General features: G+C 38.0%; 1 protein-coding gene across 1 annotated transcript in view; it reads left to right on the top strand.

Moving 5' to 3' along the window:
• The window catches only part of LOC126345875 (neurogenic protein big brain-like), a 259255-nt gene extending 251674 nt beyond the window's left edge, over positions 1-7581 (top strand). The window contains exons 6-7 of the mRNA XM_050002139.1: positions 2187-2345; positions 4331-7581. Coding sequence (XP_049858096.1) covers positions 2187-2345; positions 4331-5145 — 974 coding nt within the window. The 3' untranslated portion in view covers positions 5146-7581. The remainder of the gene's footprint in view (positions 1-2186; positions 2346-4330) is intronic.
• Positions 7582-22144: the final 14563 nt, after the last annotated feature.

The raw sequence follows: 22144 nt of genomic DNA, 5'->3' as shown, positions 1-22144 counted from the left end.
AGTAGAATGTAAGTCCTGTCACCTAAAGTTTGTAGAAGTAAATAAAATAGAAAGAAACTTCCACATGGGAAAAATATATTAAAAACAAAGATTCCAAGACTTACCAAGCGGGAAAACGCTGGCAGACAGGCACAAGAACAAAACACACAAACACACACACAGAATTACTAGCTTTCGCAACCGATGGTTGCTTCTTCAGGAAGGAGAGGGAAAGACGAAAGGATGTGGGTTTTAAGGGAGAGGGTAAGGAGTCATTCCAATCCCGGGAGCGGAAAGACTTCCCTTAGGGGGAAAAAAGGACAGGTGTACACTCGCGCACACACGCACACATATCCACAATGATGTGCGGATGGATATGTGTGCGTGTGTGTGTGTGTGTGTGTGTGTGTGCGCACGAGTGTACACCTGTCCTTTTTTTCCCCCTAAGGGAAGTCTTTCCGCTCCCGGGATTGGAATGACTCCTTACCCTCTCCCTTAAAACCCACATCCTTTCGTCTTTCCCTCTCCTTCCTGAAGAAGCAACCATCGGTTGCGAAAGCTAGTAATTCTGTGTGTGTGTTTGTGTGTTTTGTTCTTGTGCCTGTCTGCCGGCGTTTTCCCGCTTGGTAAGTCTTGGAATCTTTGTTTTTAATATAAAGTTTGTAGAAGGTGTGACTTCATTGTCATAGTGCTATGGCAAAAGGCACTCACTGTCTATGAGTCTCATGGACTCAGTGGAAACTCGCAAGCTCACTGCACCCAATGTTTATCGTTGGCACCTCATGGCAGCTAAAAGTTTATGAGAAGGTCTGAAGGCTGAGATGACCAGCTGTAATTTAATATTACTGCCTGTGTGGTACATATGGCCATGGTTCCCCCAGCATATTAAGATTGGTGATGAAACTATGCATTTGGACATACTTCAGAAAGAAGAAATGTTATGTTGGTTTCTGTGAACAGTGAGTGCTAAAGGTCACTCAGATATATGTCAAGAAAATCATTATTGTGTAACTTGTAATCATTATCAACTGCAGCACAGAACAAAATTGCATTTACATATACACTTTCCAGACACACATATGGAATCTGTATTTGTTGTACCTTATGACTACAACTAAGAAAATTTGCTGTAATTTAAGCAGAACTCTTGAATAAAACAATTTAGTGAATATGTACACCACGGACTACTCTCCTTTCAGCATGAGCTATCATGTTAAGTTGGTTGCTGCATGGTTTGCCTGCTTTGTATTGGATTTTTATTGAAAACGTATTAAACGTATAATTTTTGTTGACTTTAGCAGTTGCGTAGCATGCTTTCTTGTTTTAGTTCCCCTGTGAACCACATATTAGAATGAAACTCTATAGACTGGCTCACACTTGTTTTAACTCTCAAATATGAAATAAAATCTACATTAAGTTATATTTTGAAAACCAGAAATAATTATTGCGTACTTGTGTTGAAGTGTTGCAAACATTTTTATGGGTTTAAATACTTTAGGTCAAAATCAAAATTCTTATTCTATGATCCATACCAGATGCTGAGCAAAGTGTGATCATCTAATTTTTCATTCTATTTTAGTGAACACAGAACTTCATTTCATAAATATGTAACTCAGTGGAGAGCGAGCCTGTCACATCTTTAAGTTTTAGAAAGTGTATCAAGCACAACATAAATGATATTTTGTAGTGAATTACACTACTAGATTTTTAATTTAAAAAAGGGACTGCCATCATATAGAGTGACTGTATTAACCCACACTGAGATAGACAAAACTCTCAGTTCATAATAACCTTGAAAAATTGATATATAAATTATTATTTTGATGGCATGAGAGACAGAGTTCAGTATAGTGTACAGCAGCCAGAGAGCGTGTTTTTTTTTTTTTTTTGTTTTTTTTTTCAATCACGCTTAAATTTTAATATCTGTTTAGCTTTACAAATGTATGAATTATACTATTTCTGATGTCATAAAATACTATCAAGAAAATAAAGCTTTGAAACTATGGGTTTAATGATGTGTCATTACATTCATAATAGGTATGGTGAATAACTCACTAACTTGTTAAAGTTGATAGCATTGTTGTAGTGCAACTTGCTTCCTACTTTACCAAGAACTCCTTCATTGTGTTCAAAACATGTTTTGTGTCATACATATTCCAGAAAGATTTGATTTGGTTATGGAGATATAATATTTGACATCTTTCCAGATTCATCAAGCATCCACTCTGATGAAGACCCATATGATGAACTGGAGAAGCCGTCTGGTCCTAAGTTTAATGGCTCCACATACAACACACTACGCGCCACAGACTTGTACCGATCAGCAGTTAACCAGGCAGGACCACCAACTCCAGCCTCACCAACAGGTATAGTTTTAATTTTTTTTTCTGTTTTTAACATAATGATAGAGGATATTTCCTCCGTTTTTCCTGATACTGTTTTTCTAAATATCTGGTATAACAAAAAACTAATCTTACTTGAGTACATTTTCTTGTAAAAGTAATGCTAATGCTAGAGGAAGTGCCTATGTGATGGAGTGGGTATGACAATCAGTCAGTTCCAATCATAACATCAGGAAGGGAGTACACTACTCGTATGGTCTCTAGTTTGCCATGCCCTGAAGGTCAGTTTTCAAGTTTGATCATATCTGCATTGTTACATTGTGACAGGAAGGGCTCTCAAGATGTCTCGGAGTGGACTAAAGTGATGTTGTTTGGACATGGAGGAGGTTCAGACATACAGGAAGTGTCAATGAATTGCCTTGATGAGGCCACTCAAAGGCTACTACTGCAGCTAAAGACTGCTACTTATGGATTTCAGCTCAAAGCAGCCATGAGAGGAATGCGATCATGCTGAATAATGATTTTTGTGCAGCCACAGAATGTTGTGTTTTGACTCAAACGGTGTGAAATAGTTCAACTTCACTCCCGATGTCTGTAGCAAGGTCCAACATCTAACACCTAGATACCATGCAGTGCTGTACAGATTGGCCCAACAACAAGGTGAATGGACTTATTCAAAATTGCCATCAAGTTCTCTTTACAGATGAAACTTGCATATGCCTTAAGCAGACAATTGTTGGAGACTTTTTTTCTGAGGTAGTCCTGTCAGCCTGAATGTCTTAGACACATTGCCTTGCAAGTGCAGTAAGGTGGTGGTTCCCTGATGTTTTGGGGTGGCACCATGCGGGGCAATGTAGTCCACTTCTGATCACTGAAGTCGACCAGATGGCTATACGAGACAGAGGTGACATTCTCTGATGCATAGTGCAATCATATTGGCAGCATTTTGTAGAGGGATTTGTTTTAATGGATGACAATTCTTGTGCTCGTCATGTACTTCTTGTGAATGTGCTCCTTCATGATAATGAACTCACTAGACTAGAATGGTCAGCATGTTCTCCAGGCATGAACCCTTCTTATCATCCCTGTAATCCATTGAAAAGGGCTGTTTTTGGGTGAGATGACCCACCAACCAGTCTGAGAGATCTGTGCTGAGTTGGAATTGAGGTATGGGACAGTCTGAACCAACAGTACCTTGACAATCTAGTGGACAGTCTGCCATGATTAATGTAGGCATGCATCAATGCTAGAGGACATGTTACTAGGTATTAGAGGTAGTTGTGTATGCCACAGTCTGGAACACAAATTCCGAAAGTCTACATTATTATTGTGCAACTTTCAATTCTTTTTGTGAATGATAAAGAAGAACTGAATTTTTTTTATATCTATTCCGTTTTTATGTAAAGGGTGAGGAAACTTAGAACCATGGTGATGCAACATTTTTTTCAATGTGTGCATATTTATAATATGAATGTGAGACATAGAAGGACAATAAAGTTGGTGAAATAGGAGCAACTACACAATTTTATTGACACACAAGTAGAATAAATATACTTAAGATCTGAAACTTTCAGAACATTGTAAGTATTTTTTTCAGTAGGAAAACACAAATATGACATATATAATGACAAAGGAGAGGTCTACTGATGATGGAAAGCAGGAAAAGCTCTAATTCTGGATTACATGAGAGGCAGTGAATTGACAAAGAGTTGGAAGTAACAATTACGTTTAAAGTTTGTACTACAGTATCCTTTCTAGTTCTTAAAACATGTTGATGTTACAGTTACTATTACTACCTTTTCTACATGTTATCATGTTTGTTTCTTTCATGTACTGTCTGCTTTTCCCCACCATCATAGGAACTGCTTACAAAATTTTCAGAGCTCAAGAATGAGTGTTTGTTCTTTGTCATTCATATGTTCAACAGTGCTGCGACAAAAGATTTAGTCCATCTAGTGCATCAATGTGATAGTTTGGGCAGCTTGTAATGTTAGATAAATTTGTTTCAGGTCCTGGTAATGCTTATTGTCCAAGTTTGACAACAGCCAGTCTCTACTCAGCACCACCCTGTAAACTTGACAGAGTGGAGTCTTTGTATGGAGGCACCAAATCACTGTATGCAAAATCACCACCATTGACAAGAGCTAATCTGAACCGTTCACAGTCTGTGTACAGCAAAGTGCCTTCAGGCCCTGCCTGTGCACAGAGGGATGGACTTCCAAGACCTGGGCCTCTGGTGCCAGCACAATCTTTGTATCCTATGAGGTTCAACCAAAACCTCAATGTTACCAACCAAAATGCTCAAAACCAGCAAAGCCAGCTGCAGCAAAGATCAGATAGTATCTATGGAGTTCGTGGAGTAGCGACAGTTGCAAGTCGTCCTGAGGCAGGTGGTGTATACGGTGTAAGTCAGTGCAGTAGTGGGACTGGATGCAACACAGGGACAAACAAATATGGTGGAGGTTCTGCTCGCCCAGAGTCAATGTACGGCATAATATCACGCAGACAGGATTCAGCAGATTCTTCGTATGGGTCTTATCACAGTGGTGGAGGTGCAAGCACTGCCAACAGTTCTTCGACAAGAGGTGGTGTATCAGTAAATGGAGCAACTAATAGTGTTAATACTAGTGGACCTCCCAGTTATACAAATAATAAGTGTAGTTCTTCAGGAGCAACACAGGGATTTAATCCAACTAGGAATGAACTGAGACAATCACCTCAGCATCAACTGCTGTCACCTAACCCTACATCAGTGGTCAACCCTACTAATTCAGTAGCTTCATATCACCAAAATCAGAGGCACTCACCGAATACTCAGTATTAAGTAAATGAAGGAGAAAAATTTAGCAAGAAGTATATACTCATCTGTGTCATAGCTGAGGTGCTGTGACACTTTTAAGACATTCATGTAATGAGTAGAACTGAACTGGAACTGCAGGCAAAATTCACATGACTGAATAAGACAATGCCTGTGCCACTCCAGAAAATAATTTTGATGTGTAATACATCATTCACTTGTATACTCATCTTTTGAAGATTAATGGTAGGGTGGAGTGATGCTATGATACTGATAGGCTGTATTGTGGGTTACCATTTTCCTCACAGTGCATTATGTTGGCATTTTTATGTAACCTAGTTTATGTAATGCTGATTAGCACAGTTTCTTCATTAACTGTGCACTGTATATAGCAGACATTGACTAGATTTTTTTTAGTTAACTGTTTTTTAACCAAAGGTTTGTTTGAAGAAATATGTTGTTATACTTCAGATTCTGTTATTGTATACAGCTCCTTTGTATCTGTGTCTATGTTTTTGTTATGCTATAAAGAAAGAGTTAGTTTAGATAAGTCTTTGTTTCTTTTTCTGTTTCATTATATATGTTTCATATTCATAATTTTACTCTTCCCTTTTCACTGCAAATTTTACAAGTTCAAGTGTGGTTGTGAAGATACAAACCTTTCCAGAAAATAAATGCATTTCATTTGCAGTGTACTATTGTGTATTGCCATAAAATACTAAATAATATAAAGTGGTCTTTATACAACTTGTCAGTTGAAAGGAAGCAAGATATATATCAACTTACATTTATATATTATGTGTATATACTGCCACTGTTGTATATTGTGCAATCTTGAATTGTACCGATTGAGATGTTATACCTTTTAAGCCACTTTGAACAAAAAATGTAAATAGAATTTCTTTATTTAACACACCATAAGTGGTAAATACACTTCTTTGATGGAATCATTTTAATGTGCAGTCATGAGTTCCTATAAAGAAGTAGAACCCAGAACCCAAAAAACTTGAAATAAACAAGTTAATGTTAATTTGAACTTTTGTATTATCAAGAGTTCTAGATAAAAATCTGATATGCCACTGGAAATTAAAATTGTAGTTTTTATTCCAATGTTCAAACAATGTAATTGGATGATCAAATGTTTGAATTATTTGTAAGATTAAATGTTTTTATGTAACACTGTGTTCAAGAACTTGTGTAAGCATTGTCAAATTATTATACTGTATGTAAAAGATATCTGGCCTTCCAAATGACACCACAGAAAATCCAAACACCACAGAAAAATTCAAACAAGAAATCAAAGCTGAAATCTGCAATAATGCAAACAAGAACACAATACTCTGATACTGAATTTATACCACAACTGCTGGAGAAGGTTAATTTTCTGAAATTAGAGTTCTGGTATGATAATCTCTATATTATTGTAAAATATTTATAAAACTTGAATATAAGAAAAATTACTTTGCTGCAATAAATTGTGACTGTGAAAGAATGATATTAGCAGTGGAGAGCAAATTTGTTTTTTAAGATGGTTTTCACTATTTATTTTTTTTACTCTTAAGCAAAAGGGACAATTCCACATTAAATGCAATGTGTGGATAAGGTTACAGGGAACTCAGTTACATAGCTTGTTTGTCAGAAGATAGTAAGTTATGTAGTTTCAATGCATTGTTTGTGGATGCAGTAATTACTGCATTAATGACGTGTCGAAACACTCTTCAGATTGTAAGGTGATTCATCTGCACATGAATTTTGTTGATTAAAGGAGGATTTATGGAGGGTTTACAGTGCTATGCAAGGAAAATAATATTTAATGGAACATATATTTTAAATTCTGGGAGTAATCTTATTATACTAGTGGCACACAGTTTGTGATTTGCTCAACTTGTTGAACAAAGAACTGACTGAATTTCATTTATAGAATGTTATTACTCTTCTGTGAACCAGTTCTGTCCTTGTGTAAAAATAGAAGGCATGATGCATTTACAATGTAAAATGGCATATTCACTTGTGGAATTTGTTTAGCTGTGGAATGATACTTCATTTGTTATATTTTCATTATAGGTAATGTTTTAAATGCATTTTTCTTAGCAGGAGGAACATTGTACAAAATTTGAGTTTTGATTCTCTGGACTATAAATTATTCTGTGTAATGTGCTTGGAAAAAGATAAAAATGAAGAAATAGGTCACAGAAATTTTCTAAAAGTATTCATGCTCATGTAACTGTCTGTTTAGTATTCTTCTTATGTATCCCACATTTCTCATCTTGATGAATGTTTTAGAATAAATCTACTAAGTTTTTTCCTTACATACCTTGTAGCACAAAATGTCTAGGCAATTAGATTTATTATGGATGAAAATGCTACCTCAGGAAGTCTGATACTGTTACATAGAAAGACTAGATTAAAACTGGTAGTACTTGTATGACTCTGCAATAAAAAGATTGTGAAACTCTTAAAGAAGTCCTACTTATTTGTCTTTATTTACTGTAATTTGTTATTACTTGCTTCTCAAATAATTACGGATAACTTCTTGTCTTTTATGTGAGAACTGCATGTGCAGTGAAGAGGGTATTGAACGAAGGCAGCCATAGTCAAATTGATGTAAGTAATTTTGTCACAGACCAAGTGCTGTGCCTATGGAAAATAATGTTTTAATAATTCCAGAAACCAACTGTAAAGTATCAAATCTTCTAAAAATGTCTGTATGTTTATGAAAAATTAAGAAAAAGAGGCGAAGATTTGTATGTTGAAATGTCTTGGAAGCTAAAACTTAACAAACTGAAGACAAAAAATGTATTCAGCTTCTCTAGACTGGATAAACTCATGTTTACATATTTTTCCTTGAGTTTTTACAGCTATAAACTGGGCAGTAGTTAAGACATTGAGGTTCAGTCATTTAGAAAAATTGCAGGCCAAGAAAACTGTTGATTTATATTACTGGAACATCTGTATTTGATACATCTTAAAGAGCAGTGCACTATCAAAAAGACTGAGTTCCAAGGCATATTTTTCATCTCTGTTTTGGCTCTGTGATAGATCACAAATTTTCCATAGTTATGACAAAGCATAATTATCCTTAAAAAAAGTGAGGTGAATTCTTGAGTAATTTTACAAGTAATGGTCTTTGTATGGAAAAGTCTGATACATTCTGTCATGCAGAAAAGTATGTTGCAATAAAGACAATACCAGCTTCTTGATTTCCTGCTTGTTTTGCCAGATGATTGTTTGGTCTTCTCTGAACAGAACTTGCAAACCTGTCTATGATGCTGCTTCTTCATAGTAGCAGGAATTTTATATGGAAAAAGTCTTCCTACATGTCTATTGTTGATAGTCACATTAGGAACAATTTTTGAGCCAGTACTGTGCTTTCCTGGGACAGTTTTTCAGATATTTTCCAGACTGTTCACACTCAGACTCCGTTATTTAGAATCATTCAGCTCTTCCTCTGCAGCTTACAAAATTTCTTGCTCTCTTAACAAATGTGAAATGCAGCCTGTGGGAATACGTAACAACTACACCCATGTGTCTCATGGCAGCTCTTAAAGTTTGTTACTGCTTCTTTCAAAGTAAATCTAGAAGTGACCACAGGGAGCAGTATCTGTCAAAAGACAGGTAGCAAGATGCTTGTACATTGTTCTCATGCAGAACCAATCCAGTTTTTGAGTGATAAGTGGCTCATGCCTTGTGAAACATCATTGCCACATGAGAGATACTTGCATGAACTAATTTGAATGCAGTTTCATGACCCGAGTTGTGCTCCAACTTGGCCACCAAAGTGAACTGGTGATTGTGGCTACTATTGTCAAATGCTGGTTAGTAGCTGTAGTAATTAATTTACACTGTTGCTGCTGTCACAGGCAGACATTATAGGAAGATGTAAATGCATTGTTAGTCTTACTGACATGCAAAAACAGTAGGTAGAGAAAAGCAATTGAGACAAATTACAGACATGAAGTGCTGTATAGGCACATAAAAGGATTTGGACATTGTAGCTCAGCTTGTGAATTTGCATTGTTTTTTGGAACAAACTTGGCTATAATGTACCACATTGGATTCATTTATATTGTGCAACAGGAGTTCCACACAATGGTAGCTTATTTCTATGAAGTGTCTTGAGTACTTTTGCACTGTTATTAAATTTTCTGACAGTGTTTGTATTTCAGTCATCTTTCTGATTATAGTAAGTGTTAAGATTGCCACAGTAAGCTCATGCTTTTGTTGTTATCCGAAATCCAGAGTCATTCTGTATTCACGTCAACCCTGTGCACACTCTCCTGCAAGAACATACAGTACACTTGTGTCATTGCAACCAGATTAATGTCTTTTAGCCCAAGTCACACACAAGGCTTCTTGTGTGTTCATAGGTGAGTTTTAAATTGTACTTTTGTGAAATTTGTGGTTTGTCAGTTACAGTATGAATTGCATGAGTTCGTTTTAAGGTCCATCACATGATTTCAGTTCTCTTACAGAATGTGAAAGATGTATTACATTTCACCTATAACTATTATGCTTGGCTTAAGCTATCAGAGAACATATTGGAGCTGACCGGAATGGTTCTTTGGGATCTAGTGCAAATATTACTCAAAATTCATTTTTAGTTTATTGTAAGTAATAGTGGTAACCAGTAAATACCTCGTTCTGTAAAGAATTGAACCCAAATATAAGAAACAGCTTCAGACATCTGATTACTTTCTGAGTGGGTTAACAGGTTAAATATTTGTCCTTAAGCATGTAATTGAGAAAAAGTTTAGGAAAGGTTGGAAAGTATGCTTAAAATTTTTTGCAAACACTGAATTAATATATTCTGGGTAATTTGTCTCCATGCTAATCAAAATGCAGCATTCCAAACATCTCAATGTTTATGACATATCTTCTGAACAAATAGTTAACAGATAAAGTTAAGGAACATACAGTCATTTCCACAATTCTTGTGTAGGATGGTTCAATAATAGTTGGAGAGACTGTGCAGAATACGTTAACTGCCCTCCTTCCCACTGACAGTGGAGCAGTGATACTGAAATACAAACTAGATAACTAGAAGGAAAATTATCTGTTAATGTCAACATCTGCACAAGAAAAAGTTGCTGTTGCAATTTATGAACTGAAAACTTGTAAGGCACCAGGCTCAAATAGTGTCTATTCTGAGGTGTTCCAGGTGGTCATTTCACTTGTAGTGCCTTATCTGACAGTATTGTTGGACAAGCCATTGTTAACAGGTATTGGCGACCTGGGGAATGGAGCCTTAAAAAAGGAAATACTAAAGACCTTTTACTAGCAAAAAGCTACAGACACGTGCTTACTAAATACTTTGGCCAAGGTCCAACAGTCCTGTTGTATGGCTGTTTGGGCATATACAAAGATCTTGGAGCTTAGTGTAGAACAATCTATAGACTATGAAGTTAACAGAGCCTTCCAGTCTGTAGATCCCTTGAATTTGAAGTATGTGAATGCAATCGTGGTTGATATAATAGGTACCTTCAAAGTGACCATAGAGAGGCAGCACTGCAACCAGAGTGAAGTAAACTGAACAATCCTCTGCCTTGTTTTCGGATGTCAAAAGAAAGGGGGCATGATATAGGCTAGAGGCAGATAATGTGTCAAAAAACTATGAAATAATGTACAACTGTAAATGTTTAGCAGTTACAGCCAGAAGTGAAATCACCCCCGATAACAGCACACAAACACATACTATATATCATCTTTCAGCTATTACTGTAACACACACATATGAATACTCCAGTACGAGACAATCTATTGTGTGGAATTCAGAACAAATAAGAAGACATGGTCTGTAAGAATCAGATTAGGATCAGTCTTCATGTGTTTCATACACCCCTCATTATACATAAGACACAGCCAATACAAAAAAATTCCAAAATCAGTGGGAGACATCAGTAACTCCAAGCTCAGGAGAATAGAGTTAAGGGCAAAATGTACTGGTAAAAGTTTGTGTTTATATAAATTGTATGTATCATATTGTTAAATTTTATTTTGAAATAAGTGAAATAAACTGTGTGTTATGTGGACCACACACATAAACCCCAACTTGCACATCAGGTATTGGTACACTATGATCTAACCAACCTAACCAGCTGAATTAACAAAGAAGTTGTTGAATGATTTTTAGGTTATGTAATTAATACTGTAGACACTGTGGAGCTAAACTAGCTTTCTCCTGAATTAGCTCATCCTGTAGACCCAAACTAAGCAAAATGACTACATATGTATAAAAATATAGCAAGATTGCTTCACAGAGCAATTTGTACTTTTTACTTTTTGTACAAATGGCTCCTTATATAATTTAAAGTTAAGTTTGAAGTATCTATCTGTTCACAGGAAATTAGAGGCCCTTCATCTGTAATGCATGTTTTCTATTGCGATTGCATCACTGAATTAAAATTTTCAGAAAGCAAGAAAAACAATTATTGGAGTTATGCTTATTGCAACTGTAAAAAACTGTATCACTTACTTTATAACACTTATACAAAAAGATGTAATCCCATCCAGCAACTAAGTTTTCAGGAACAATAAAAGCTTTTGATCTTATGTTACTGAAGTCTAGGAAATGTTACAAAGTATGATGCATGCTTTTGTCAGGATTTCCATCATCACAAAATTCTCAAAATATATAAACAAAGGCACACATGTACACAAAACACAGCATAGTTGAAACCTCCTGGCAGACTGTGTGTCATGGGCCTTGCCTTCCTCGGACAAGTGCTTTACCAACTGAGCTGTGCAAGCATAATTCACGACACATCCTCACAGCTTTACTTCCACCTGTACATTGTATGCTATGTTCTAAATTTCACATAAGTTCTCCTGTGAAACTTGTGAGACCAGCACTTCTGAAAGAAAGAATATTATGGAGACTGTGAAGTTTGTAAGGTAGGAGATGAGATTTTGATGAAATAAAGCCGTGAGGATGGGTTGTGAGTCATGTGTGGGTATCTCACTTGGTAGAGCACCTACCTGCAAAAGACAAAGGTCCTGAGTCCTGAGTTTGAGTCTTGGTCTGGCACACAGTTCTAAGTTTCATATCAGCTCACATTCCACTTCAGAGTGAAAATTTCATTCCACAACACAATTACAAAATGTATTATGTAAAAATATGTACACCAGTATTCAATGTTTTTTAGAGATGCATGTATGGATTTATACTCTGAGTACATGGCAAGCATGATTCCAATAAGAAATTCAGCATTTATGTGGTTTACAAAACCATGTGTGAACTCTCCTTCTTGCAAAACAACCACGGAATGACTTCTAGAAACATAGAAATTAATAGCACAGTGTGGCACTGCAGGGAATGCTTCATACCATTCTAAGGAAAAGAATGCTTAAGGTGGTGTCAGGCTTAAGCATGAATAAGCAATGAAGAATATAGGGGAAGAAAGAAGATTATTGGATGTGATCAGACAGAGGAAAAAAATCTTGGCTGGGACATATGCATAGGAAAAAGGAATTATAGAGGAAAAATGGAAGGACTTAGAAGAAAAGGTAGGAAGAGAACTGGAATGATGCATGACATTAGAGGAGGATGAATTTACAAACAGATGAAAGAAGATGCTTAGAACAGGACACAATAGAGAGCCTCCATTTGAAACCTGACATAAGACAGATTTACTAAGGAAGAAGTCTCTCTATGTATTCTATATCTCTTTGGGTGCCTTCAATAATCTATGGTGACCTGCCATATCCACATGCATGTATGATTAAGGGTCACAAAATGTCTTCACTACAGCTGTGTAAATTATTGTAGAGGAAACAAACTGAAGCATTTTTTTAAAATAATTTATGGATGGCTAAGGTTTGAGCTGCATATTACACTACCTGTATTGTTTAATGTGCATGACTGCACAAGTTCAGCAGTCAACAGTTGTGGCATTGTCAACTGGTAAACCGAGCGAGGTGGCGCAGTGGTTAGCACACTGGACTCGCATTCAGGAGGACGACGGTTCAATCCCGCCTCCCGCCATCCTGATTTAGGTTTTCCGTGATTTCCCTAAATCGTTTCAGGCAAATGCCGGGATGGTTCCTTTGAAAGGGCACGGCCGATTTCCTTCCCAATCCTTCGCTAACCCGAGCTTGCGCTCCGTCTCTAATGACCTTGTTGTCGACGGGACGTTAAACACTAACCACCACCACCATCAACTGGTAAGCCCATCCATCACAGCAAAGTCATAATGCATCAGAAGGGAAAAATTTGTTTTTAATTGTGCTGAGGCAAAAAACTACATAAAAATTAAGATGACATAGATTTAAAATTTTCCTGCAGTCATAAACCAGATAAAAATCAAAATGACATCAGTTTTTACACTACTGGCCATTAAAATTGCTACGCCAAGAAGAAATGCAGATGATAAACGGGTATTCATTGGACAAATATATTGTACTAGAATTGACATGTGATTACATTTTCACAAAATTTGGGTACATAGATCCTGAGAAATCAGTTCCCAGAACAACCACCTCTGGCCGTAATGACGGCCTTGATACGCCTGGACATTGAGTCAAACTGAGCTTGGATGGCGTGTACAGGTACAGCTGCCCATGCAGCTTCAACATGATACCACAGTTCATCAAGAGCAGTGAATGCCGTATTGTGACAAGCCAGTTGCTCAGCCACCATTGACCAGATGTTTTCTGTTGGTGAGAGATCTGGAGAATGTGCTGACCAGGGCAGCAGTGAAACATTTTCTGTATCCAGAAAGGCCAATACAGGACCTGCAACATGCGGTCGTGCCTTATCCTGCTGAAATGTAGGGTTTCGCAGGGATCGAATGAAGGGTAGAGCCATGGGTTTGTAACTCATCTGAAATGTAATGTCCACTGTTCAAAGTGCCGTCAATGCAGACAAGAGGTGACCGAGACATGTAACGAATGGCACCCCATACCATCACGCAGGTGATACACCAGTCTGCCAATGACAAATACTCGCTTCCAATGTGCGATCACCACAATGTCGCCAAACATGGATGCAACCATCATGATGCTGTAAACAGAACCTGGATACATCCAAAAAAATGACGTTTTGCCATCTGTGCACCCAGGTTCATTGGTGAGTACACCATTGCAGGTGATCCTGTCTGTGATGCAGTATCAAGGGTAGCCGGAGCCATGAACTCTGAGCTGATAGTCCATGCTGCTGCAAACATCGAACTGTTCGTGCAAATTTTTGTTGTCTTGCAAACATCCCCATCTGTTGACTCAGGGATCGAGATGTGGCTGCACGATCCATTACAACCATGCAGATAAGATGCCTGTCATCTCGACTGCTAGTGATACGAGGCCATTGGGATCCTGCACGACGTTCCATATTACCCTCATGAACCTACCAATTCCATATTCTGCTAACAGTCATTGGATTTCGACCAATGCGAGCAGCAATGTCGTGATATGATAAACCTCAATCACGATAGGCTACAATCCGACCTTATCAAAGTCGGAAACGTAATGGTACGCATTTCTCCTCCTTCCACGAAGCATCACAACATTTCACTAGGCAATGCTGGTCAACTGCTGTATGTGTATGAGAAATCGGTTGGAAACTTCTCTCATGTCATCACATTGTAGGTGTTGCCAGCAGTGCCAGCCTTGTGTGAATGCTGTGAAAAGCTAATCATTTGCATATCACAGCATCTTCTTCCTGTCGGTTAAATTTCGTGTCTGTAGCATGTCATCTTCATGGTGTAGCAATCTTGATGGCCAGTAGTGTAATTATCGTGGGGCCAAAAACCACATAAAAAGTGAAATGACATCAGTTTTAATTATTGTGAGACTGGCACAAGACGTGTTCAATGTGCTGTCCACTGCTTTCTGCCACAAGTTGAAACTGAGAAACAGCCTGCCCCACAACAGATCAGAATGCCTCGTGGGTCCTGTTCAGAATGCATTGTGCAATGCATGCCTTCAATTTAGCTATGTTTGTAATTGAAGCCCTGAACACATCTTTCAGATAACCACACAGCCTGAAGTTACACAGTTTGAGATCAGGTCATCTGGATGGCAATGCTGACAAGTCTAGCATTTCCAAAATGCTGTTGGATCTGATGCTCCACCGACTGTGCAATGTGTGGAAGAGTGCCACCTTGCGTATAAATGATCCTACCCACACATCCATGCTGTTGAATGGTTGGAAGCTGCATTGGTGTGCAGAAGACTCTCGTAGCATTTTCTCAGAGACAGTACACGTAAAGGGACTCGCAGGACTCATCACTTCAAAAAATATATGGCCCTAAGATAAACAATGCTGCCAACCTGCACCACACCGTCACCTCTGGAGAATGAAGTGGTACTGGCTGATATGTGCGTGGATTTTCCACTACCCATAAAATGCAATTCTGGACATTGACACGTCCTTGGAGATAGAAATGGGCTTAATCCATCCACAGAATGTTCCATGGCCATTCATTGTCCACTTACACGTGAGCAGGAAATTCCAGAGTGAACATTAGTCTAGCTGGCAGGTCAGCAAGAAGTAAGTCCCAAACATGGCTCATTTTGTGTGGCTAATGAAGGATGTTTTGTAGTATTTCATACAGCATGCTCACAGGCATGTCCAGCATTAAGACAATTCCCAATGCACTACATGTTTGCACACCGTTGCGCAAGCCTTGCTGCAGTGCTGTAGCCACATCTTTGACAGAGGTCTGATCAATTGTTTTCCTCCCTTTGTCACACCCCTCTTCAAAAGAATATCTTTTCAAACTTTGTAATCATTTTCTCCAGACACCTAACGGAGATCAGTCCAATACCTTTTAGGAATATTCTTATATACTAATGTCAATGATTATTTCAAAATATTCTGTTATCTTATAAAATGGGTGTATGAGTAACCAGTCATAAATCTTGTGTTTGAAAATATTTCTGGTCAGTGACGGAGCAGATGCTGGAAGTTTATTGAAGAGTTTTAAACTCACTATTTTGTGTGCGTTTACAGTCTTTATGAGTCTGTTTCTTGGTATGTTGAAGTCCAGTTTGCCTCCATCCTCCTCCCAGGAGCACCTCTTCCACCACCAGTGTCCTATAATGTCATGACACTTCACCCAACAAGACCATAAGTAGCTCTCCATAAAGTTATGCCCTTCATACAACATTTGATTTATATGCAAATAGATCACTGTTCCGACACTAATGTTTCTATAACTAAAATACATATTATAATTGGCAGGTTAAGCCAAGATGTGTCTGTTGATACCAATCCTTACCATTTTTAATTACATATATCATTGTTTGTTGTTGTTGTTGCGGTCTTCAGTCCTGAGACTGGTTTGATGCAGCTCTCCATGCTACTCTATCCTGTGCAAGCTTCTTCATCTCCCAGTACCTACTGCAACCTACATCCTTCTGAATGTGCTTAGTGTAGTCATCTCTTGGTCTCCCTCTAAGATTTTTACCCTCAATGCTGCCCTCCAATACTAAATTGGTGATCCCTTGATTTCTCAGAATATGTCCTACCAACCGATCCCTTCTTCTGGTCAAGTTGTGCCACAAACTTCTCTTCTCCCCAATCCTATTCAATACCTCTTCATTAGTTATGTGATCTACCCATTGTAATGTACCTTCTTTCGTCCAGGGTGAAAATCAAATATCAAGCTACAAACTTTCAATTCATTTAAATGCTATTTCAAACCCTGAGATTATGATGACCAATTGACGACACCCCGTCAGCTTGGGTGGTCTGTATTGTGATGTCCGGAATTAAAAAAAAAAAAAAAAAAAAAAAAAAAAAAAAAAAAAAAAAAAAAAAAAAAAAAAAAAAAAAAAGGAGGGTGGTAATTTTTTGTTTTGTTTTGTTGAAAGGAAAGAAAGAAAAAAGGGTGAATAAAGGTGAAGGGAAGTGGTTCTATTTTTCCTGGAATGAACTTATTGATGGACATCACAAAAATTTATTTTACCTATATTTTTTTTTTTACTCATCGAAGAAGACAACACAACACATATAAAAGAAATCATCACACTAATATTATCCACAGAATGATCGTTTCACAAGACACTTTCTAGCTCGACTGACTCTTAAGACTGAACAAGACTCGACTGACTCTACTCTCTCTCTGGACCACAGCCTCTTCACGTCCCTCTGGACCAGAGATTTCAACTGTGATTAGCACGCCGATTATTTAATTAATTGTACAGCCGCTGGGCGCGCGCTTGGCGCGTCATTTAAATGGGGTTAAACGCACACCGCGAGAGGCGTGGGCTAGCGGTGTCTTACAGGTATCGCCACAGTATCTACAACAGACGATGTTAAGCTTAATATTTAGACAAAAGAATGATACATCACAGAATACTAAAACTAATTAAAATACCTTACCTTTAGATCCTGAATTTGGTCTCATTGTCTTGATTCTCGCCATGGTGCGTTCCATCCATCTAACATTGTTAATATTAGGTCCGGGTCTTTGTGTGCTAATGAAAACTGGTACTCGCTTTTTGTTTTACTATTGATTCTTCATTTTCATTAATTTAACTTTTTCACATTAATTTCCATCTTCATGTCACATACTATTTATAGATACTCTCTATATAAGACAACAGACTTCCTTCGGTACTCCCATCAACAGTTCACCTCGCAAAACCACGATCTCCCCACAACAGTCCAACTAACTCACTCCAACAGTCAACTTAACAATGTCTGACTCTCTACCTTTCACACACGAATGTCTTTGGCTCACACTGGTGCCAACATACTCTCCAGAAATAAACAAATAAAGTTCACATTATAGAATAATATAATAAAAAAGATTTGGGCAAAATTAAATACTACATACAATAATATTAAATAAAAAACTCATAGAAATGAAATTGGAGCACTGACCCTGCAAGGGCAGATGTGACTATAAGGGTGGTATCGCACTCTTCAGTAGTCCATTACATTACACCATTTAATCTTCAGCATTCTTCTGTAGCACCACATTTCGAAAGCTTCTATTCTCTTCTTGTCCAAACTATTTTTCGTCCATGTTTCACTTCCATACATGGCTACACTCCATACAAATACTTTCAGAAATGACTACCTGACACTTAAATCTATACTCGATGTTAACAAATTTCTCTTCTTCAGAAATGCCTTCCTTGCCATTGCCAGTCTACATTTTATATCCTCTCTACTTCAACAATCATCAGTTATTTTGCTCCCCAAATAGCAGCACTCCTTTACTACTTTAAGTGTCTCATTTCCTAATCTAATTCCCTCAGCATCACCCGATTTAATTCGGCTACATTCCATTATCGTCGTTTTGCTTTTGTTGATGTTCATCTTATATCCTCCTTTCAAGACACTATCCATTCCGTTCAACTGCTCTTCCAAGTCCTTTGCTGTGTCTGACAGAATCACGATGTCATCGGCGAACCTCAAAGTTTTTATTTCTTCTCCATGGATTTTAATACCTACTCTGAATTTTTCTTTTGTTTCCTTCACTGCTTGCTCAATATACAGATTGAATAACATTGGGGAGAGACTACAACCCTGTCTCACTCCCTTCCCAACCACTGCTTCCCTTTCATGTCCCTCGACTCTTATAACTGCCATCTGGTTTCTGTACAAATTATAAATAGCCTTTCGCTCCCTGTATTTTACCCCTGCCACCTTCAGAATTTGATAGAGAGTATTCCAGTCAACATTGTCAAGAGCTTTCTGTAAGTCTACAAATGCTAGAAACGTAGGTTTACCCTTCCTTAATCTAGCTTCTAAGATAAGTCGTAGGGTCAGTATTGCCTCACGTGTTCCAACATTTCTACGGAATCCAAACTGATCTTCCCCGACGTCGGCTTCTACCACTTTTTCCATTCGTCTGTAAATAATTCGCGTTAGAATTTTACAGCTGTGACTTATTAAACTGATTATTCAGTAATTTTCATATCTGTCAACATCTGCTTTCTTTGGGATTGGAATTGTTATATTCTTCTTGAAGTCTGAGGGTATTTCGCCTGTCTCTACATCTTGTTCACCAGATGGTAGAGTTTTGTCAGGATTGGCTCTCCCGAGGCCATCAGTAGCTCCAATGAAATGTTGTCTACTCCGGGGGCCTTGTTTCGACTCAGGTCTTTCAGTGCTCTGTCAAACTCTTCACGCAGTAGCATATCTCCTATTTCATCTTCATCTACATCCTCTTCCATTTCGATAATATTGTCCTCAAGTACATCGCCCTTGTATAGACCCTCTATATACTCCTTCCACCTTTCTGCTTTCCCTTCTTTGCTTAGAAGTGGGTTTCCGTCTGAGCTCTTGATGTTCATACAAGTGGTTCTCTTATCTCCAAAGGTCTCTTTAATTTTCCTGTAGGCAGTATCTATCTTACCCCTAGTGAGATAAGCCTCTACATCCTTACATTTGTCCTCTAGCCATCCCTGCTTAGCCATTTTGCACTTCCTGTCAATCTCATTTTTGAGATGTCTGTATTCCTTTTTGCCTGCTTCTTTTACTGCATTTTTATATTTTCTCCTTTCATCAATTAAATTAAATATTTCTTCTGTTACCCAAGGATTTCTACTAGCCCTCGTCTTTTTACCTACTTGATCCTCTGCTGCATTCACTACTTCATCCCTCAGAGCTACCCATTCTTTTTCTACTGTATTTCTTTCCCCCATTACTGTCAATTGCTCCCTTATGCTTTCCCTGAAACTCTGTACAACCTCTGGTTCTTTTAGTTTATCCAGGTCCCATCTCCTTAAATTCCCACCTTTTTGCAGTTTCTTCAGTTTTAATCTACAGGTCATAACCAACAGATTGTGGTCAGAGTCCACATCTGCCCCTGGAAATGTCTTACAATTTAAAACCTGGTTCCTAAATCTCTGTCTTACCATTATATAATCTATCTGAAACCTGTCAGTATGTCCAGGCTTCTTCCATGTATACAGCCTTCTTTTATGATTCTTGAACCAAGTGTTACCTATGATTAAGTTGTGCTCTGTGCAAAATTCTACCAGGTGGCTTCCTCTTTCATTTCTTCTCCCCAATCCATATTCACCTACTATGTTTCCTTCTCTCCCTTTTCCTACTACTGAATTCCAGTCACCCATGACTATTAAATTTTCATCACCCTTCACTATCTGAATAATTTCTTTTATTTGATCATACGTTTCTTCAATTTCTTCATCATCTGCAGAGCTAGTTGGCATATAAACTTGTACTACTGTACTAGGTGTGGGCTTCGTATCTATCTTGGCCACAATAATGCGTTCACTATGCTGTTTGTAGTAGCTTACCCGCATTCCTATTTTCCTATTCATTATTAAACCTACTCCTGCATTACCCTTATTTGATTTTGTGTTTATAACCCTGTAGTCACCTGACCAGAAGTCTTGTTCCTCCTGCCACCGAACTTCACAAATTCCCACTATGTCTAACTTTAACCTATCCATTTACCTTTTTGAATTTTCTAAACTACCTGTCCGATTAAAGGATGTGACATTCCACGCTCCGATCCGTAGACCGTCAGTTTTCTGTCTCCTGAAAACGACATCCTCTTGAGTAGTCCCCGCCCAGAATGGGGAACTATTTTACCTCTGGAATATTTTACCCAAGAGGACGCCATCATCATTTAATCATACAGTAAAGCTGCATGCCCTCGAGAAAAATTACAGCCGTAGTTTCCCCTTGCTTTCAGCCGTTTGCAGTACCAGCACAGCAAGGCCGTTTTGGTTATTGTTACAAGGCCAGATCAGTCAATCATCCAGACTGTTGCCCCTGCAACTACTGAAAAGGCTGCTGCCCCTCTTCAGGAACCACAGGTTTGTCTGGCCTCTCAACAGATACCCTACGTTGTGGTTGCACCTACGGTACGGCTATCTGTATCGCTGAGGCACGCAAGCCTCCCCACCAACGGCAAGGTCCATGGTTCATGGGGGGGTCCATGGTTCATATATCATTAACAAGGGCATATTTGTGTGCTTCTAGCACTTCATTCACATTATAATCAGTACTGATCATGGTTTAGTAAATCAGTTCACTAATAACTACATAATGGTTAATTTTATCAGTGCAATTGGGAATAATGACATGGTTCGACACCCTTAGACCCATATATATTTAATATTACAGAATATTTAGCAACAAAAATGTAATAATCACTGTTTGTGTCAACGATGGCTATCGTGCAATGCCATTACCAGCCCATTGTTTACTGCATATCATAAAATTATTTATCACTCAGTAAATTAAACATTTGTTGTGGAAAGAATGATTTAATTGTGAATATGTTTATGATGCACTTGGTAATTTCTGTACACTGTATTGTACTCTACTGATTGATTTGATGTTTTTTTTCCATTTTGTTGTGCCAGTTTTCCCAGCCTCATTCAGGTTTTTTAAAGTGTTTACTATGTATACCATTAGCCAACTCTGTACTTTGGGGTCTGACTACCTGTGGTCCATCATGACTGTTCTGCAGCCTCCTTTTATCCCCCTGCTGATAAAACCCAGTCACTCACTCACACTAATTTTGTCGTTTTCCTCAGGTTCTCTCCGTTCCTGCTCTGCAGAAACCATTCCCACCCCTTTAGCTTTCTGTTCATATTTACTCAGCTTCGAAATCCAATTAACTCTCTGTTATGTTTAGCTGCAGTCTTGGGATTCTCTAAAAACTTGATAAATTATGGTTTCCTATTGTAAGCACATCCTCAACCACTCAATAAACATTAGCTACTTGTTAATTTCAGTTCCACCAAGAGTTTCTCCCTAGACTTGTTACACCAAGAGTTTCTCCCTAGACTTGTTAAGTTACAATCTATGTGTTTTACATTTGTTGGTATGTATACTGGTGACATTTTTGTTAAACTTTTTTTGTCCCATGGAGTTTCCCGATGCACCAGTAATATGCTGTTCAAGTTTGATGTCATTCTGAGCAGTGGTTCTCTTTCTACAGCTTTTTAAAACTATAACTTTAATTATGGACACTCTGTATATCTGTTGAAAAGACCAGCAACCTGTTGCAAAACAAGAAAAAACAAAACAAAAAAAAAGTATTTCTGTACAGACTTCAGTCACCTATACCCCTTCTTTAGAACACTGCACAAATAA

Source organism: Schistocerca gregaria, chromosome 1 (genome assembly GCF_023897955.1).
Source record: "Schistocerca gregaria isolate iqSchGreg1 chromosome 1, iqSchGreg1.2, whole genome shotgun sequence".
Classification (NCBI taxonomy): domain Eukaryota; kingdom Metazoa; phylum Arthropoda; class Insecta; order Orthoptera; family Acrididae; genus Schistocerca; species Schistocerca gregaria.
The sequence above is the reverse complement of the archived record's forward strand: the minus strand, read 5'-3'. Positions and strand labels throughout refer to the sequence as shown.